Source organism: Neoarius graeffei, chromosome 25, assembly GCF_027579695.1.
Source record: "Neoarius graeffei isolate fNeoGra1 chromosome 25, fNeoGra1.pri, whole genome shotgun sequence".
NCBI lineage: Eukaryota > Metazoa > Chordata > Actinopteri > Siluriformes > Ariidae > Neoarius > Neoarius graeffei.
Window position 1 is genome coordinate 57,024,471 of NC_083593.1, and position 17,878 is coordinate 57,042,348.

The following is a 17,878-nucleotide window of genomic DNA, read 5'->3' on the forward strand; positions in this document are numbered from 1 at the left end:
TTAAAGCAGCTATAAACATCAGTTCCTTCACTGGTCTTTATTCCTCTTAATCCTTGGATTAAGCACCGTGCACAGATAACAGACTTTTAACAGGAACACACAGATGTGAGAAAACGGTGATGAAAACGGAATAATACCAGCACAAAAAAATCAAATCATTAAACTCTCTGCAATCACTAACAATCATCAGTCTTGCAGGTAAACGTATCAAGAGAAAATTAAAATGCTTTTTGTGTAACAGGACAAGAGGACCTTACAGTTCATAGGCAAAACGTTGATCGATGAAAAGGTTAATCAAGTATTCACATAATTCTCTTAGGTTACATAATACAGTTAAATCTTTCATTATGTTAGCTACCACTTTTTAGTCTCGTCTGCTCGATTTCCAAACAATCAGAAGAGCACACTGAAGCTTTTACTTCCCCAATAATGAATTTATTATAATTTGCTACTTGCCATCCTTTGCTACTTGAGGTGAAAAAAAGTTTGCAAAGTTGGTTGAATAATGCTAAAAAGCACAATGGTTTTATACACCAAAAGAAAAATGCAGCTACATTTGGACAACTGATGCTACGACTTCGTACACCATCATACAACAAAAAAATCTGCGGATTAAAAGAGCATCTGTTTGTATGAAGAAAGTAGCAAATCAACTCAAACCAAAAGATTAACTCCAACAAGTTACTGAAAGACCAAAGTAACCACGAAGAGCCAGAAAATAAAACCAGGCTTAGGATCAGTCAATTCAGTGCCATCTCATTGGCTGGCTGGAAACTGGGGCAGGGAAGTGGGCGGGATTTGCTAACAGGTCTTAGCATGACCATGCTGAGTTTCTGTATGAAACTAAGCAGTCAGTAGAGAGTGGGCGTGGCCTGATGATGGAGCATAACATCAGGCTCAGATCAAAGGAGATCTGCGCGTGCCAAGACCTTTAGCGAATCAGTGCCGGACTGCTCCGATCTACAGTGGAGTAAAATGTTCACATGCAGTGGGCAATGTTAGAACAGTTACATCTGTAAGAGAGAAACAAAAACAAACACACACACACACACACACACTTTTTTAGAGTTCACTGGTGACTCATTACCGAGCTCTCTGAGGATGCTGTGTTGAACGGCACATATGCAATGCACGCAATAAAGAAAAAAAAAAACAAAAGAAAAAAGCTAAATCTGTAAGAGATTGATGGAGAGGGCGAAAAACGAGTGCAGGGGATTAATCACAGTGCTCTACATGGAGATCAGGCACTGATAATGAGAGCGTTCTTCTCTATTCCTGCATGGGATTTAATCAGAGCAGCACAGCTGAGACCTGCTTAACTAAAGCCTCTCAGAGAAACCCTCTATCTGTCTCACTGTGCATCTCAACATTTCTCTCTCCCCGTGTCTGTCTCTCTCTGCCCCTCTCCACCTCTTTTACCACTCCCTTCTGTCTGTATCGCTAACTTTTTTCAGTATCTCTCCGCATGTCTCCATCTCGTTCACCTCTCTCAACCAGTCTGTCTGTCTGTCTGTCTGTCTGTCTATCTATCCCCCCCCCCCAAATTTCGGTGTCTTGCTCTCAATTTCTTGGTCCATCACTCTGCCAGGTATCACATTTCTCAGTTTCTCATACTCAGTCTCTCTCTCACACACCAACTTTCGATTGAGAGAGGTGACCGTCTCTCTCTCGCTCCATGTGCTCGTCTTATACTGTCTTACTGTCTCTCCATCTGTGTCCGTCCTACTCTCTCATTCCATTTCTGTCTCAATTTCCACATCAACTCCTTTCTCAAGCCACCTTGCTCTCATTCCGTCTGTCTTTTTCTCCATCCCTGCCTGCCTCACTCATGTCTCCAACTCCATCCCTCTACCTTTCTGTGTCTGTCCGTCTCCACAACTCTCTCCATCTGTCCGTTTCTGTCTCACTCTCACCTATTCAGTCAGTCTCTGGATGAACATTGCTCCACTTTCTGTTTCTCTTTTATGTGGTCTCTTCATAAAGAACCTCTCTGGTACATCTTTTATGCAAGTCATATTTTTTTTTATCAAATCATCAAAAGACATCAAATTATTTACTCTGAAACAATATGATTATTACCCTACATTCATACCAAACATGGCGAGAGTGTCAAAATTACCAGAAGTCATTTATTTTCTATGAGAATCAGAGTCTCTCGGCGGCAGGACTGTTGGCAGCACATCTTGGACAGTGGGGGCATCAGAATAAAGTTGAAGTCCAGGAAACTTTATGGTAATGAGCTATGATGTGATTCAGCAGCAACCAATCAGAATTTAGAAGTGCTCCGTTCTAAAGAATACTAGAGAACCCAGTCGTGTAGATTTTGGTTCCATTCAAACTGTTCCTAAGTACCCAATCATGGAGGAGAAACTGATAATTGGAGTGGCGGGTTTCTCCATTATTTATGATATGTCCCTGTTTGCATACGGAGACATACATTTAATTTATTTTAAAAGTAGATAGAACTCGACGCCAACGGCGTCGATGGGGATGCCTCCGCCTGGTAGACTACACGCCTTAAGTTGTGATTTGGGGATGGACATTTGACCTCACAGTAATCTTGACCTGTGACCTTTTAACCTCAAAATCTAATCAGTTCATGTTTGTCCCCAAATGCACAAATGGTGAAAGTTTGGTGAAATTCCTTTCATTTGCCTTGGAGATATTATGTTCACAAGGTTTTCGGACAGACATTTGACCGCACAGTGACCTTGACCTTAGACCTTTTAACCTCAAAATCTAAATCAGTTCATGTTTGTCCCAAAGCACAGAAATGGTGAAAGTTTGGTGAAATTCCTTTCATTAGCCTTTGAGATATCGTGTTCACAAGGTTTCGGGACGGACGCACGCACGGACAACCCGAAAACATAATGCCTCCTGCACCTTAAGGTGGCGGAGGCATAAAAAAGTAATATGAACCAAGGGTTCAGAAACTGTAGGTGTTTCAAATGAGCTGAAGTGCATAATATCATCTTCTGTGAAAACAGAAGGGAAATTACATGCTAACACCACAGAATGAAAGTGTGTGGGCTGAGGTGCCCTTGAGCGAGGCACCTAACTCCAACTGCTCCCCGGGTGCTGTTAGCATGGCTGCCCACTGCTCTGGGTGTGTGTGTGCTCATTGCTCACATGTGTGTGTGTTCACTGCTTCAGATGGGTTAAATGCAGAGAAGAATTTCACAAGCGTGTGATGAATAAAGTTGTTATTCTTCTTTTCTTATGTAGTTACATGTGACTTGAACGATTGTTGAACGGGAGGTATTATGAGACGAGAGGTGCATGCTGAATATGTTAAAATGAAAGCACTCATGGTATTAACCCATTTTTAAAATTATTTTAGTTATTTAAATTATTGCATTTTTATTAAGCTATAAGGTACTGCTTGACGTATCTTTGCTTTGCGGCCCTTTTAAATAAAAAGTTTGCTCGATGAAGCATTCCGAAAAAACTTGCAGCTGCCCATTTCATCTACATTACAGAGTCTCCACTCGACAAACTATTCCCACCGTCGCTAGTGGGGTGGCGAGAGTGAATTTTGACTCTCTTGCAGTGTTTGGTTTGAATGTAGTATTCTAGTTAAGACGCATCACGGCCTGAGCTGCTGAACTCCATCAGAATTAAACGCTTTTTATTCAGGACTAAAGAAAACTGATGGGATTCTGAATTTGCTGAATGATCTTGGGTAAATGTGGCTGTTCCACTTGGGCTCGATGTTGGACACACACTATCAGGAAAATCAATTACACCTGCACTTCCTGTTAGCTGGCAGATTTAGTACGTGGATCACGGATCAGTGGACTTCAGGTGGCCTTTAATATATCTCCAGTAGGAGCAGACATCACTCAGAGTGTGTGGGAAGCTCAGTCTACCCATCTCTCACGCTGTGTGTGTGCATGAGAGAGAGAGAGAGAGAGAGAGAGAGAGAGAGAGAGAGAGAGAGACGGGTTTTATAGAGACAGTAGCTCAGAGACTGAGCTGTTCCTCATGGGGACAAGGTCTTTGACCCAAGTGAGAAATATGAGTGGTGATGTATAGCTCTCTCTCTCTCTCATGCACAGAAAGATGGATGTAACTAAGCAGTGGAAGTATTGATCTCTAAATGCGGATACACACTGCTTCACTTCCTATCCCAATCTCCATCCTCGAATCTGAGAGAGCGCCTCTGACTTAGAGACAGAAGGAGCTACAAACTGAGAAAGAGATACAGAGAAAGAAAGATAATACAAGAGATATAGAGAGACAAAACAAAAAGGGAGAGACAGAGGAGGAGAGATACAGAGACAAAACAAAGATACAGATACAGGAAGGGGGAATGAGAACAGAGGAGGTAGAGACATGAAAAAGGAGAAGAGAATAAGACACACAGCGGGACAACATAGACAAATATGTAGTAAAGTCAAGGATTTCCTCTTAACTCTGTCCTTTGAGAGTGTTTTGGGCCAATTGGGTGGGTGGTGTGTGGAGGGTGTCGGAGTATAATGAAAGCATCCTTCTAAAAACCAAATGTGCACCCACTGAGCTTTCCTTTTTGTTAATCACCAAGTGTTCTCTCACACATACACACACACACACCCCCGACACACACGCAAAGGGGTACCTTGCTCTCCTGTCTCGCCATCCTCTCTGATTTGTGGAGAGGTGAGGGCGACCTTCAGTGTGAGTTTGAGCTCTCCTGTACTGCGAATCAAAATGGCCGCCTCAGGGATACTGCATTCAACCTCGTACTTCTCTTCTGTTAGTTTCTGTCAGAAAAGGTCAAAAGGTCACAGGGTCAAAGACAAAATATCCAAACATGAAAGATCACATTACACTTCCCCACTTAACAAAATTCCGAGAGCTTTTCCCTGAATGAGTCTTGCAACTCTCATATTTTTACAACTAAATTTATAGCTTTAAAAAACAATTTTTGTGAGTTTAAAAATCAGAAACAGAACAAAAGTTGAAGACAATTGTGATTAAATCTTAACTGCTAATATTCGTTCTGTGCTGGTAGAACATTATCGAACATTACAAGCTCATTGATATTCAAATGTGTTGGAATATTAAAGCTTTAAAAGTATTTAAAATTTGAATACATTTTACAGGAATTTAAGTCCCACTGACCTACAGAACATAAAACCTCCGAATCATATTCCAGACACGCACAGCTCTAACCTGCACTGCTCTTTTGATTTGAATGAGAGAATAAGCCCTTCCTCAAGCCATTGTGTGTGTGTGTTTTAATAATGATAGACAAGATACACATGCAGCTTCAGAACTCAAGGGCAGAGGGATTTACTGAGAGACAGAGAGGGAACACAAGAGTGAGAGAAGGAGAGACAAAAACAACTGAGAGACATAAAATTAAAAAAGGAGAAAATGAAGGTGTGATGGAAAAAGAAAATGAGACAAAGAAAAAGTGAGCAAGAGAATAAATGAGCAAGAGAAAATGAGAGAGACTAAGAGAAGTATAGAAAGGTAACAGTAGACTGTAGGAGGCTGCCGTTCCATTAAAAATTGATTTATTACATTATGAGCATCCTATCGACTAATCACTCTCCGTTAATAAGATCTATAGTGTGTGTGTCTGCAGTACGAGTGTGCCCGCGTGTGCCTGTCTGCAGCGCTTGTGCGCGCATAAGGTGTAGTGCAAGTGTGTAATGTGCGCACATGTGTATGTGCATGCAGTAGGAGTGTGCGTCTACAGGGTGTGTGTGTGTGTGTGTGTGTGTGTGTGTGTGTGTGTGTGTGTGTGTATTGAGTAGGTGATCAGGGCTCATGGCCTCCTGCCCTGCAGGGTTAGCTGTCTAATTAAGGGAAGCTTGTGGCTGGCAGATCAGATTAACTACATATGATGAATATAAATAGACAGAGCTTGTTAGTGCCAGTGTTGCTGCCCTGTCTGTCTCTCTTCCTCACACACACACACACACACACACACAATATTCCTCACAAGACTAGAATTGGCAAATATTCAATATCTAACAACTCAGTCAGTGTATAAATATATTTGTGTATAATTGTAGTTCTGCCACGCTTGTGGTTTGTCTCTTGGTTGATGTGGCCTGTTCAGAGGTTTGGATTTTTAATTCCAATAAGAAGCCATAGTATCATTTCTAAGCTAGTTAGTTGAAAAAGTCTGAAAAACCAAGTCTGTTTTTGATTAATATGTTACACACTCAACTTTGTGCAAGCGCTGTTCTCTAACTGTACTACGTACATACACATGCCAGAAAACACCAGCAATCTCTGGCACTTCCTCCCGAGCTTCTTTGAACAGAACATCTCTATGCGTAAATCATGTACAACAGGATCAGATGATATCACAGTTTGACATTTTTCTTTCATTTTGCAGGAATTTAAATTATGAGTGGGGAACTAAAGAAACATCAGACTACATGCACCATACTATCACCGCAGGAATGAGTCGAGACAATCGTTTAGATTCATTGCTTTGTAGCATCATGTCTAATTTGCGTATGAATAAGAAAAATCTCAATTCAAATGTGAGGAAAAAACAAAAAGGGACAAAACGAGAGACAGAGAAAAAAAAAAAAAAGAGACAGACATGAGGAGTGACTGTGTGTACCTCTATCTGCAGAGGGAGGTTATCACAGACGGCGCGCAGCAGTGGGTCTGTGGGTTTCTCCCGACACATGAGCACCAGCTCCAGGTCCATGTCATCTTTAATGAGCAGTCCTTTAGCCACCAGACCGATCCGCATCACCCCACACAGCACCTTGCCATCACCCCCACTACTGCTGCTACTACTACTACTGCCCACACACACAGAGAGAGAGAGAGAGAGAGAGAGAGAGAGAGAGAGAGAGAGAGAGAGAGCGCGAGATTAAACTCCACAACCTTTATTGACTGTAGTGTTTCTCTCTGTCTCTCTCTGTAGAGTGAATGAGAGCGGAGTGAAGTCACTCACTTGGTGCTTTCCTCTGCTGATTCATCAGCACTGGCCTCGGTCTCCTCCTCCTGCCCACTGGACTGATTCGGCTGCTCAGCCTGCGACTGGTCCATCCAATCGGAGACGTGTTTCAGAGCGCACTCAACAGTGGAGACAAGGCTCTGCACAGCTTCCAGTGTCTCAGAGGACGGGTAGATGGTGGAGTGTTTCGCCATGACGTGGCGGTCATCGTTTCCAAAGGAGCGGCTAGACCTCTAAGAGAAGAGGAGGAGAAAGAGAACAAATCACTTGGGTTTTTACTCTGGATGGAGTTATAATAAACAGAGTGATCATACAGGACTGATGATTGCAGCATCTTAAGAGTACACTTATGCCCAAGCCTAATTCTTACAGCTACAAAATCAATTTCAGCAACGATCCATTTTTTAATAAGGCGTTGAACCTTATTGCTCCCTCTCCACTTTCTCTCTGTCTCTGGCCCACAATTAGCCCCTCTCCTTCAGTCTTTTGACTTTTCCACCCATTGTGTGTCCTCTCTCTACACCACAAATCTTCAAAACTCAGTTTGAATGAAATCAAAAGTAAATGAAGAAACAAGTAAATATATAAATGAGTGGTGGTAAGAAAAGATAGAAATACAATAAGGTAGAACTTAATAAGTAAGTTGCAAACAAGTAAGCTATAGGTGTTACTGGGTCAGCACTAGAAAGCCACGACAGCGGCATCAACCCTCTCAGTGTAAGTCAAAAATGGCTGCCATATAGCATAAAATTTCTGAGCACACCCTCTGGTGGTGTAACGAATTTTCTCCAATGCCATATGGTGCATAAGATCTTTAACCCATAGACTAAAGGTGGGAGGGAGCGTTTCCTTCCATTTAAACAATATAAGTCGTCTAGCTAAGAGAGTTGAAAAAGTGATCATACTTTTCGCCTGCCGACTAAGATTTATATCCTGTGGAGTTGCTCCAAATACTGCAATAATGGCAGAAGGTTCCATGTGTACTTTTAAAACATCTGAGAAGGTTTTAAATATTAACTGCCAGAAATTATTTAGCTTTGGACAAAACCAAAAGATATGTGAGAGGGTGGCTGTTTGCCTGCATCGGTCGCATAAGGGGTCGATATTAGGTGTAAACTTGGCTAGCTTTACTTTTGACCAGTCGATGAAAAACCTTAAACTGGATGATTCCATGTCGTGAACAAATCGAAGAGGAATGTATCCTATCTAGAGCTGTCTTCCAAACTCCATCTGCAATCCGAGCACCTAAATCTTCCTCCCACTGATTCCTTAACAGAGGCAAAGGTTCCAAATTATGTGAGTTTAACCAGGAATATACCACCCCAATTATCCCTTTAGAACATGGCATGAGTCTCAGAATGGAGTCCAAAAGACAGCTGGGTGGGATTGTTGAAAAACATGTAAAGGATGCGGACATAAAATTACGGAGCTTCAGGAACCGAAAAAATGAGAGCGGGGAATGTTAAACTTTTAGCATTATCTGGTCAAAGGACATGAAAGTATTCTCGATAAATAGATCCCTTACTGTGGATATCCCTCCTCTGACCCAGACATCAAAAGCTCCATCTATAATTGATGGTGTGAACATATGATCTCACTATGGGAGCGTAAATAGAAAAGTCATTAAGTAAGAAGGAGCGTCTAAACTGTATCCATATCTTAAGAGAATGCTTCACGATGGGATTTAAAGTGTACCTCGACAAAGGTTCAGATAATGGAAGTTTTGAGCAGATCAGGGCATACAAGGAAGTGAGGTCGCAAGATAGGTTTTCCAGTTGTAACCATTTCAGAGTTGCATCATGGATTAAAGGTTCCTTCCAATACAACATAATCCTAATGTTAGCAGCCCAATAATAAAATTGAAAATTAGGGAGTGATAAGTCCGCCATGTAGGCGGTGCTGCTGTAAGATACTTTTGCGTATTCGAGGGTTTTTATTATTCCAAATAAATCCAGATATTAAATTTATCTATGGACGACAAAAAAAAAAAAGTTTTGGTTAAAAAAACAAAACAAAACTGGAATACACTGAAATGCATATAAAAATTTTGGCAGTACGTTCACTTTGATTGTATTGATTCTCCCTCCTAGTGATAAAGGTAGTAAGCTCCAGCGTTCCAAATCTTGTTTCAGGCGAAAGAGCAATGGAGGGGAAGTTAGCCTCAAAAAATCCTTAAATTTGTGTGTAATCCAAATGCCCAAGTGCTTAAATTTATGTATCCTTACTTTAAGGAGGAATAAATTACATTTTAATTAGTTTGGCTGCAGTATTGACTGGCATGATCTCACTCTTTTGTAAATTAACTTTATAGCCTGATATTTTGCCGAAGTCTTCTAGTAAACTAATGCCGCTTTTCCACTACAAACACGGCTGAGTCGGGCTGAGCCGTGCCGTGCTGAGTCGGGCTGAGCGGGGCTGTTGGAGTTGCATTTCGACTACAACCGCGCTGAACCGTGCTGGCTGGAAGTGGGTGGACACATTGGGTGGAGTTAGCGAAAGTGGGTGGACGTCAGGTGATGTTGTTAAGCAGCGCAAACAGTGACATCAGTGATCTTTTAAGCGGTAGTCTCACGACCCGAATAGTAAACAATAAACATGGAGGACATGGAGTCGTTAGTGTTGCTGGTCTTGGTGCTGTGGCTTGTTGTCACCGACAACGCGGACAAATACTGGCAAGAGCGTATAGATGAGGCGAGGCGCATAAGGCTTCAGAAATTCTCGTAATTCTTCTCCTTCCGGGTTTGCGGTGTTTACAGATCCCAGCGCGCTCGCGGGGCGTGTGTGGGCATGTGAGGACACTCCTCCTCACCAATCAGTGCACAGGGGAGTGTCTGCTCACGCCCCCAGCCTCACTCGGCTCGCTTTGGCTCGCTTCAGCCCCACTCCAAAACCGTGCGAGTTTTAGGGGCTAAGCAGGGCTGAAGCGAGCTGAGTCGTGCTGGTTTTTGGTAGTCGAAACGCGAGCCGTGTCGGGCTGAAGTGAGCTGAAGCGAGCTGAAAAAGGGTAGTGGAAAAGGGCCATAAGTGCTTTTCGTAGACTAATTAAGGGGTCAGATAGGTATAATAGCATATCGGCGTAAAGGGATGCTTTATTCTCTAATCCATTTCTCTGTATTCCCTTAATGTCAGCTTCACCACGCAGTGAAATCGCCAATGGTTCAACTGCAATAGCGAATAATGGGGGCGACAGGGGGCAGCCCTGCCTAGTACCACGACAGAGTGAAAAATAGGGGGAGAGATTGTTGTTTGTTCAGACAGCCGCCAACGGGGAGGAATAAAGCATTTTTATCCAGGAGACAAATCCCGAACCAAAACCGAACTGTTTAAGGGTATTAAAAAAAAAAGATAATCCCACTCCACCCGATCGAATGCCTTCTCAGCATCAAGCGATAATATTTCTGGGATATCGGGCGGAGTGGGATCATAGAGGATATTATAAAGGTGTCGTATATTGAAAAAGGAGTGGCGACCTTTAATAAAGCCTGTTTGATCATCCGATATAACTGATGGTAGAACAACTTCTAAGCGGCTAGCCAACATTTTGGAAAGAATTTTACTGTCTACATATAAAAGTGAAATGGGGCGATACGCATTGCATTCTAAAGGTTTTTTTCTGTTTTTTCAGGAAAAGTGAAATAACCGCCTGTCACATAGCTGGAGGAAGAGAGCCAATAATTAATGATTCCTCAAATACAGAGAGCAAAATAGGGGCAAGTTGATTGGAGAATTTCTTAAAAAAAAAATTCACTTGGAAACCCATCAGGTCCTGGAGTTTTTCCATTTTGCATGAAATTAATGGCATTTTTAAGCTCCGCTATTGAAAATGTCTCTTCTAAACCAGCAGCAATATCATTATCAATTGTGGGGATATCTAGTTTTACAAAAAATTAATCAAACAGAGTCTTTCCCAAGAGATTCTGTAGTATGCAATTTTTAGTAAAATTTGTAAAAACAAATGAATTTCCGAATGACCCGTGCGCTTGGCGCCTGACTCGTCAGTTATCTCAGCTATACCGGTAGTTCTGTCCACGGTTTTCTGATGGAGTTGATGAGCAAGGATTTTCCCAGTCTTTTCACCAAATTCATATGTCCTACTTTGTTTTATATTAATGAGATTCTCAGCACGTCTGGTTAGTAAGAGATCAAGCTCGGTTTGAAGGACTAATCGTTGTTTGAGTAAGTCGTTAGATGGGGCAAGTGCAAGTGTTGCATCAAGACACAAAATATCATTTGTTAATTGCTCGAGTCTTGCGGCCTGTCTTTTTTTGAGCTGTGCACTATATGATATAATTTGTCCCCTCAAATATGCCTTCATTGACTCCCACACCACCAAGGGAGACATTCCTGGGGTCTGATTTTGTTCAAGAAAGAAGGTTATTTCAGTTGAAATAAATTTAACAAATTTTTCAAAAATCAGAGCAGTAAGGAATTCAGGTGCCAAGGGCAGTAATTGGTGTGGGAGGGTGGTATATGTAGGGTCAATAATAAAGGAGCATGATCTGAAATGATTATTGCCCAATATTCACATTTATTTATAAAATGGTAGAAGTTTCTTATCCAAAAAAAAATAAAATAAAAATAATCTATACATGAATATGTCCCATGGACCAGTGAAAAAAAGGAATAACTTTTAGATGTAGGGTTCCTAAAGCGCCACGCATCAGATATCCCATTCGCATCAAGAAATGATTGGATTGTAATAGCAACTTTGGATTTTGTCAGTCTTGGGCGAATTGCGGTCTAGGACAGGTGATGGAGCACAATTCATATCCCCGCCAAGGATAAGATGGTGTGTATCCATATTTGGGAGCTGGGCAAAAAGCATTGTAAAAAATAAACTGTCGTCCCAATTGGGTGCATAAACATTAGCAAGGATGACTGGTGTATCGTATAGCCTACCAACTACAACAATGTAGCGACGTGAGGAATCGGTTTCAACCTTGGACATGACAAATGGGATCTTTTTAATTGATGAGGATCGCTACCCCTCTGGATTTGGAATGAAAATCGAAATGGTATGAATTACCTATCCATCCTCCCAAAGTCGACAGTGATCAAAAAGTACGCAAATGCATCTCCTGAAGAAAAGCTATCCCTACATTGTTTTTCCAGATGAAGTAATACATTTTTACGTTTAACAGGATGGTTTAGTGATTTTACATTCCAGCTTACAAAGGTTACATCACAACAGACTGATGCGCTTGAAAGGTGTAGGTCAGCCATGAGCTTGTTTAAGAAAAAAAAAAAAAATGAGGCATACTGAAATTTAGTGAATGAGATTCTCCAGTACTGAAAGGACTCGTCAATAAAAGAGAAAAAAAAAAAAAGGATATTCAAGTCACCCTGGTACAATAAAGTTCCCAACCCCCCTCATCTATCAGAACAAGGTAACTCCCAAACCCCACACAAAGGTATCCACACAAGTGCTTGTATGGGGTCCTAATGTACAAGACTCTGCTGTATATAGAACGTAATTTAAGGCAAACTGAATAACAAGCTGCTATGGATTGGTGATTGGTCTGCGCATGCGCATTCTGTGCTACACACTTCCTGGTTCCTGAGTTGTTTGCGACGAGTCCTTTTTTCCCGCGAGTGTTGGCGTTAATTACTAATCTTTAACTTTTTTCTACAAATAATTTTCCAGTATCTTCTTCATTTTTATTGTACTGTCGCTTTCCTTTTTGTACTTTCCACTTTCGCTTTGCTTTTTCCTTTTTTTTTTTTTTCGGAAGAACGCCGAGACCAGAAGCTTTCTTTTTTTTTTTCCTCCTCCTGTGTAAAGACCACAAGCGGAGGCCATCCATATCGGATCTGCTTTAATATCAACAGATCTTCAATTAAGGTACATGAATCTTTTCATCATGGCACACCTTCAGCCTGTTCAGTGTGCTGAGTGCAGAACGTTTAGTCATTCTTCCTCTGTCGCTAGCGATAGCTTTATTTGTGATAAGTGCAGATTAATTAGCTCTCTGACGGAGAAGATTACAGTGCTAGAAGCGCGTGTCCAGGCTAGGGATGTTAACCGATGACCGTTTGACCGGTGGTTGACCGAATCAACGTCAACCGGTTAATTTTTTTTTGGTTGTCGGTTTAAAAAAAAAAAAAAAAAAAAAAAATCGCTTTGAAGCTGCCGATTTTGGATCGGAGAACCTGGAATTCTGTGTTGTAAACGCTTGGGGCATGCCATGCGGTGTAAGGACGACAGCTGACAAATCAGAAACACCCATTCAGTCATGTCCCACCCTCCCGCCCCAGTTGAAGACAGCTGACAAATCAGAAACACCCATTCAGTCATGTCCCGCCCTCCCGCCCCAGTTGAACACAGCTGCCACTCGGCGAGAGAAAAGTGTAGACACAGGCTTTTTAGCTTACAAATTACTATTCTGTTTTTTTTTTTTTAATTATTATTAGAAGGCACATGGAGTTTAGTCCTGCCTTGGCCAGTGCATTCTGAAAGTATGTTTCGGTCTGTAGCCAAAAATGCATGTTATTGCAGATCATATCTCTCCACACAAACTAAAGGCGCAGATGCCGACTTTTTCACGGCTGAATCGTGCAGATACGATTTTTTTTTTTTGGGGGGGTGTTGGAGTGTCTGAATAATTTCAGAGTAAATTCTGTATTAAAATTACTAAATAAGCAAATGCCGTTTAAATTATTCAGACACTCCAACGGCCCCCCCCCCCCAAAAAAATAATCGGATCTGCACGATTCAGCCGTGAAAAAGGCGGCATCCGCCAAAAGGCGCGCCGTTTGCATCCCTGTTAAACTCATAGATTAACCGACTTTAACCGGCTAATGAGGCTCAGTGGTCGGTCAAGATTTTTTTTTAGTTTTCGCCATCCCTAGTCCAGGCTTTAGAGAAGATCAGTGAGCGTGAGAACTGTAGTTTCTGTAGAGAAAAGTCTGGATGCCCTAGGTGGAGTTAGTAATCCCCCAACTCCGGCATTAGAGCCCTTACAGCAGAGCAAATGGGTGATGGCTTGGCAGCATAAGCATAAAGCCAAAGCTACCGCTGAGGCTCACCCACAGGAGCACCACTCCCCTCTGCATCACGTGTCGAACAGGTTTGCTCTCCTTAGTGATGCACCTGCTGAGAAACCTGAAAGAGCTCTGGTTATATAGGGGACTATCATACAGCACGTGAAATTAGCTCGGCCTTTAGGGGCACCAGCAGCTTTAGTCAGGTGTATACTGGGAGCCAGGGCACCGGACATGGCAAGTAATCTTAGGGTCCTAGGCAAGCACAGGTTCTCAAAAGATAGTTATCCATGCAGGAGCTAATGATATACGCCTTCGTCAGTCTGAGGTTACCAACAGTAACTTTGTAGAGGTGTTTAAATTAGCGAAGGTGATGTCCGATGCTGTAGTATGCTCTGGCCCCATCCCAATATATCTTACAGCAGGTTATGGTCGCTGAACTGCTGGTTGTCCAGGTGGTGCTCTGAAAACAGTGTGGGCTTTATAGATAATTGGGCTAATTTTGAGGGCACTGCTGGCCTGTTAGAGCGGGACGGTATCCATCCCACTCGGGAAGGTGCTGCTCTCATTTCCTGCAGCATAGCTCAGTCTCAGAACAGGCCTAGTTAATTTCTGACAATCCAGCGCCAAGGCCAGGGAGCAGACAAACAGGCTAAACTGACTGTCTGCTAGCTGCACAGAGTCGCCACTCAGGGTCCACTACATCGAGACTGTGTCTGTTCCCTGAGCTCAACAAAAAGGTAGAAATACACAGAGTTTGTTCCAGTAACCTAATCAATATAAAATTAGATCATACTGACTGTACAGCTGCTGCCAGCACCTTTGATCTAAAAGGTGGGGCTATTAAATATTAGATCTCTTACATCTAAAGCACTAATGGTTAATGAACTCATTACTGATCAGGAGTTTAATGTATTGTGTTTAACAGAAACATGGATTAAGCCAAATGAATATATAGCATTAAATGAAGCGAGTCCTCCTGGATACAGTTATATACACCAGCCTCTTCTAACTGGCAGAGGAGGAGGTGTTGCGGTTACTTATAATGATTATCTAGGTGTAACACAAAAACCTGGCTATAAATTTAATACATTTGAAGTTCTTCATACTCAATCTATGTAGCCTCGAAAAATAAGTCTACCCAGTTAATTCCGTTTATTATTATTTACAGGCCCCCGGGGCCATATTCTGAGTTTCTTTCTGAATTTGCAGATTTTATCTCAGATCTGGTTATTTCTTTAGACCAGGGGTCAGCAACCTTTTTGCCATGTAGTGCCAATTAGAAATTTTCTTGTTAGTTAGTGTGCCATTCAAATAGGTGTTGTTAACTATGTAATTAGACACCATACATTTTAGACGGATATGGATATTTAATGCATTGAGCAAATGTAAAACACCATTGCACTTGTTTTATGCCATTAACCTCACACACAAGGTTTAAGAACACCCCCCCACACACACACACACACACACACATTGGATAACAACATTGCAAGCAGCTTATACAAATTCACAAAATAACATCCAAAATCTTTCAGTAGGTAACAGGCCCAAGTTATTCACAATAAAGACATAGCAGCCTAATGGAAATGGAACTGATGAATAATAAAACTGCAGAAAAAAATTTAAATAATGAGTGTCAGAGAACATTAACAAGTAGCCTACATAAAGTGGCTTAACAATAAACTGCAAATTTGAAGTAGCCTTGTTACAAAATAAATGTTTTGCCTATCAGTCAATGGCTACGTTCACACTGCAGGCTGAAGTGACTCAAATCCGATCTTTTCGCCCATATGTGACCTGTATCCGATCTTTTATTGACAATATGAACGACACAGATCCGATTTTTTCAAATCCGACCCAGGCCGTTTGGATATGTGGTGCTAATTCTGATTCCTATCCGCTCTTTTCATATGCGACTTCAGTCTGAACCGCCAGGTCGCATTCATCCGACTTACACGTCATCAACAAGCCACAAACGTCACTATTCTGCGCTGAAGTAGGCGGCGGGTCTCTCAAAAAAGTTACAACGACATGGCGCATAATCACAGGCGCAGATAGAGGGTGGGACTCGTCCCACCCAGATTTAAATTCACCTCGCTCGGTCCCCCCCACTTATAGGGAGGAAAAAACGTCTATGCTGTCTTTCTTTGCATAAGGCAAACCTCACGGAAAAATCAAAAGACTAATTACCATTCGGTTTATTGAGGTGCACAGCAGTGTATACATAGTTGCAACAACTCACATAAAACAAAACAAAGACTGATATTCGGTTGGTTGAGCTGCGCAGACTGCACAGGTTGCGAGCTCGAGCTTGGTTGCTATGGTTACTAACAACAAGTTTGACAGGCATATCGGGGTTGGGGTTGGTTTGCTGGCAGCTTTGTCCCCCCCAGTTTTTTGTCCCTCCCAGTTCAAAAAACGTATCTGCGCCCCTGTGCATGACATCAATGCGAGGGACACTTCGGGCTGTGAAGGTTCTGAATCTTCTCAATGGAAGGACGCAGAGGTTAGGGAGCTGATTTCCATTTGGGGGGATGCAGCTATTCAAGCTAGATTGGATGAGTCATACCGCAACCGGGCGGTTTTACTTCCGTAAACACTGGCCATGCTCACTGCGTGTGACGTCGTCGTATCCTGCAATGCGCATGCGGAACACTTTTAGGTCGCTTTTCGTTCATACTGAGGATCACATACAAGTCGCATATATTTGTTAATGTGAACGACCTCACAAAAAAATCGGATTTCACAAAAAAATCGGAATTGAGCATTAAGCCTTGCAGTGTGAACGTAGCGAATGTGATCCCTGGCCCTGCTTCCCCTTACTTAGCTCCGAGATGTGGGGATGGCAATTGGCCACTTTGAGTTGGATGCATGCTTCCGAATGGCCCGTTGTCAGACGACTTCGAGAGGGGCAAAGTGCATTCTTCATGTGCGAAAATATCTGTTCACACAGATATGTTGATCCGAACACTGACAATAAAGCCAGTGCGATATTGCGAAGACAGTTGAACTTTTCGGGTAAAGATGCCCAGCAGGATTCATTGGCTTTAAACAGCAGAGCTCCTCTCTCACAGTCACATCACAATATCTTGCCATCACTGCCAAACGTGCCACATCATTCACATCTACGCTTTCGTCAAGCGCAATGCTAAATATTGCTGCATCTTTTATGCCAGTTGTTTGCTGCACCCTTACGTTTTCTGCCATTTCACCAATTCGTCGCTCAACAGTTCTGGCTGATATGGGCATGTCTTTTATTCTTGATTTTATTGTCTCTTTATTTGGCAGCCCCTCAAAAAGACTATCCGAGCCGGAGAGAAAGACCTCCTTAATGCATTCACCGTCTGTGAATGGCTTTCCGTGTTTAGCTATGCAGTGAGAAATTATATAGCTAGCTTCAGTGGCATTGTTTTTAGCTGAGGCAAAGACTGTTAAAGTGTGGGCTTGCTTCCCATATCCGCACACTGTGCATGGGATTGATTCGTCCCTATCTGCCTGATCTTTGAAAGCCTTTTCGTGCTTTGCCTCGAAATGACGTTTAACACTGGATGTTCGACACACAACACTTTCAAAACACAACGTGCACACAGCACGGTCTCTCTGAGAAACGAACCCATATTCTTTGGTCCACAAGGAGAGGAAAGCCCGAACTGCCGGCTTCTTTGCCATCTTGGCGCAACTGCTGCATCAAGTGGGCCTATCTCATGAGAAATATGGGGAGGGGGCAGTATTGCCAGATTGGGCGGTTTTAAGTGCATTTTGGCGGGTTTTGGGCTGGAAAACGTCAGCAGTCTCTGGCAACACTGGGAGGGGGGGCGCTATATTGTTGTGTAGTCATGCTAAAAGAGCAGGCTCGCCATGCAACAGCCAATGACAGTTCAAGATGACGTTTGAACATTTTTAATGGTGTTGAATAATTAGGTTTGTGTATCATCGTCAGTGTGCCACTGGAAATTCCTCGGCATGCCAGTTGTGGCACGC

At 42.4% G+C, this 17,878-nt stretch overlaps 1 protein-coding gene across 9 annotated transcripts in view; it reads right to left on the reverse strand.

The window, feature by feature from the left end:
- strbp (spermatid perinuclear RNA binding protein) overlaps positions 1-17,878 on the reverse strand; it is a 157,861-nt gene that overhangs the window by 43,488 nt on the left and 96,495 nt on the right. For 8 of the 9 annotated variants that reach the window (XM_060908929.1, XM_060908925.1, XM_060908924.1 and 5 more), the window contains 3 exons: positions 6,911-7,146; positions 6,569-6,755; positions 4,598-4,742 (listed from right to left, as the gene is read on the reverse strand). In XM_060908929.1, coding sequence (XP_060764912.1) covers positions 4,598-4,742; positions 6,569-6,755; positions 6,911-7,146 — 568 coding nt within the window. The remainder of the gene's footprint in view (positions 1-4,597; positions 4,743-6,568; positions 6,756-6,910; positions 7,147-17,878) is intronic. The other variant, XM_060908931.1, reaches the window with a different exon arrangement.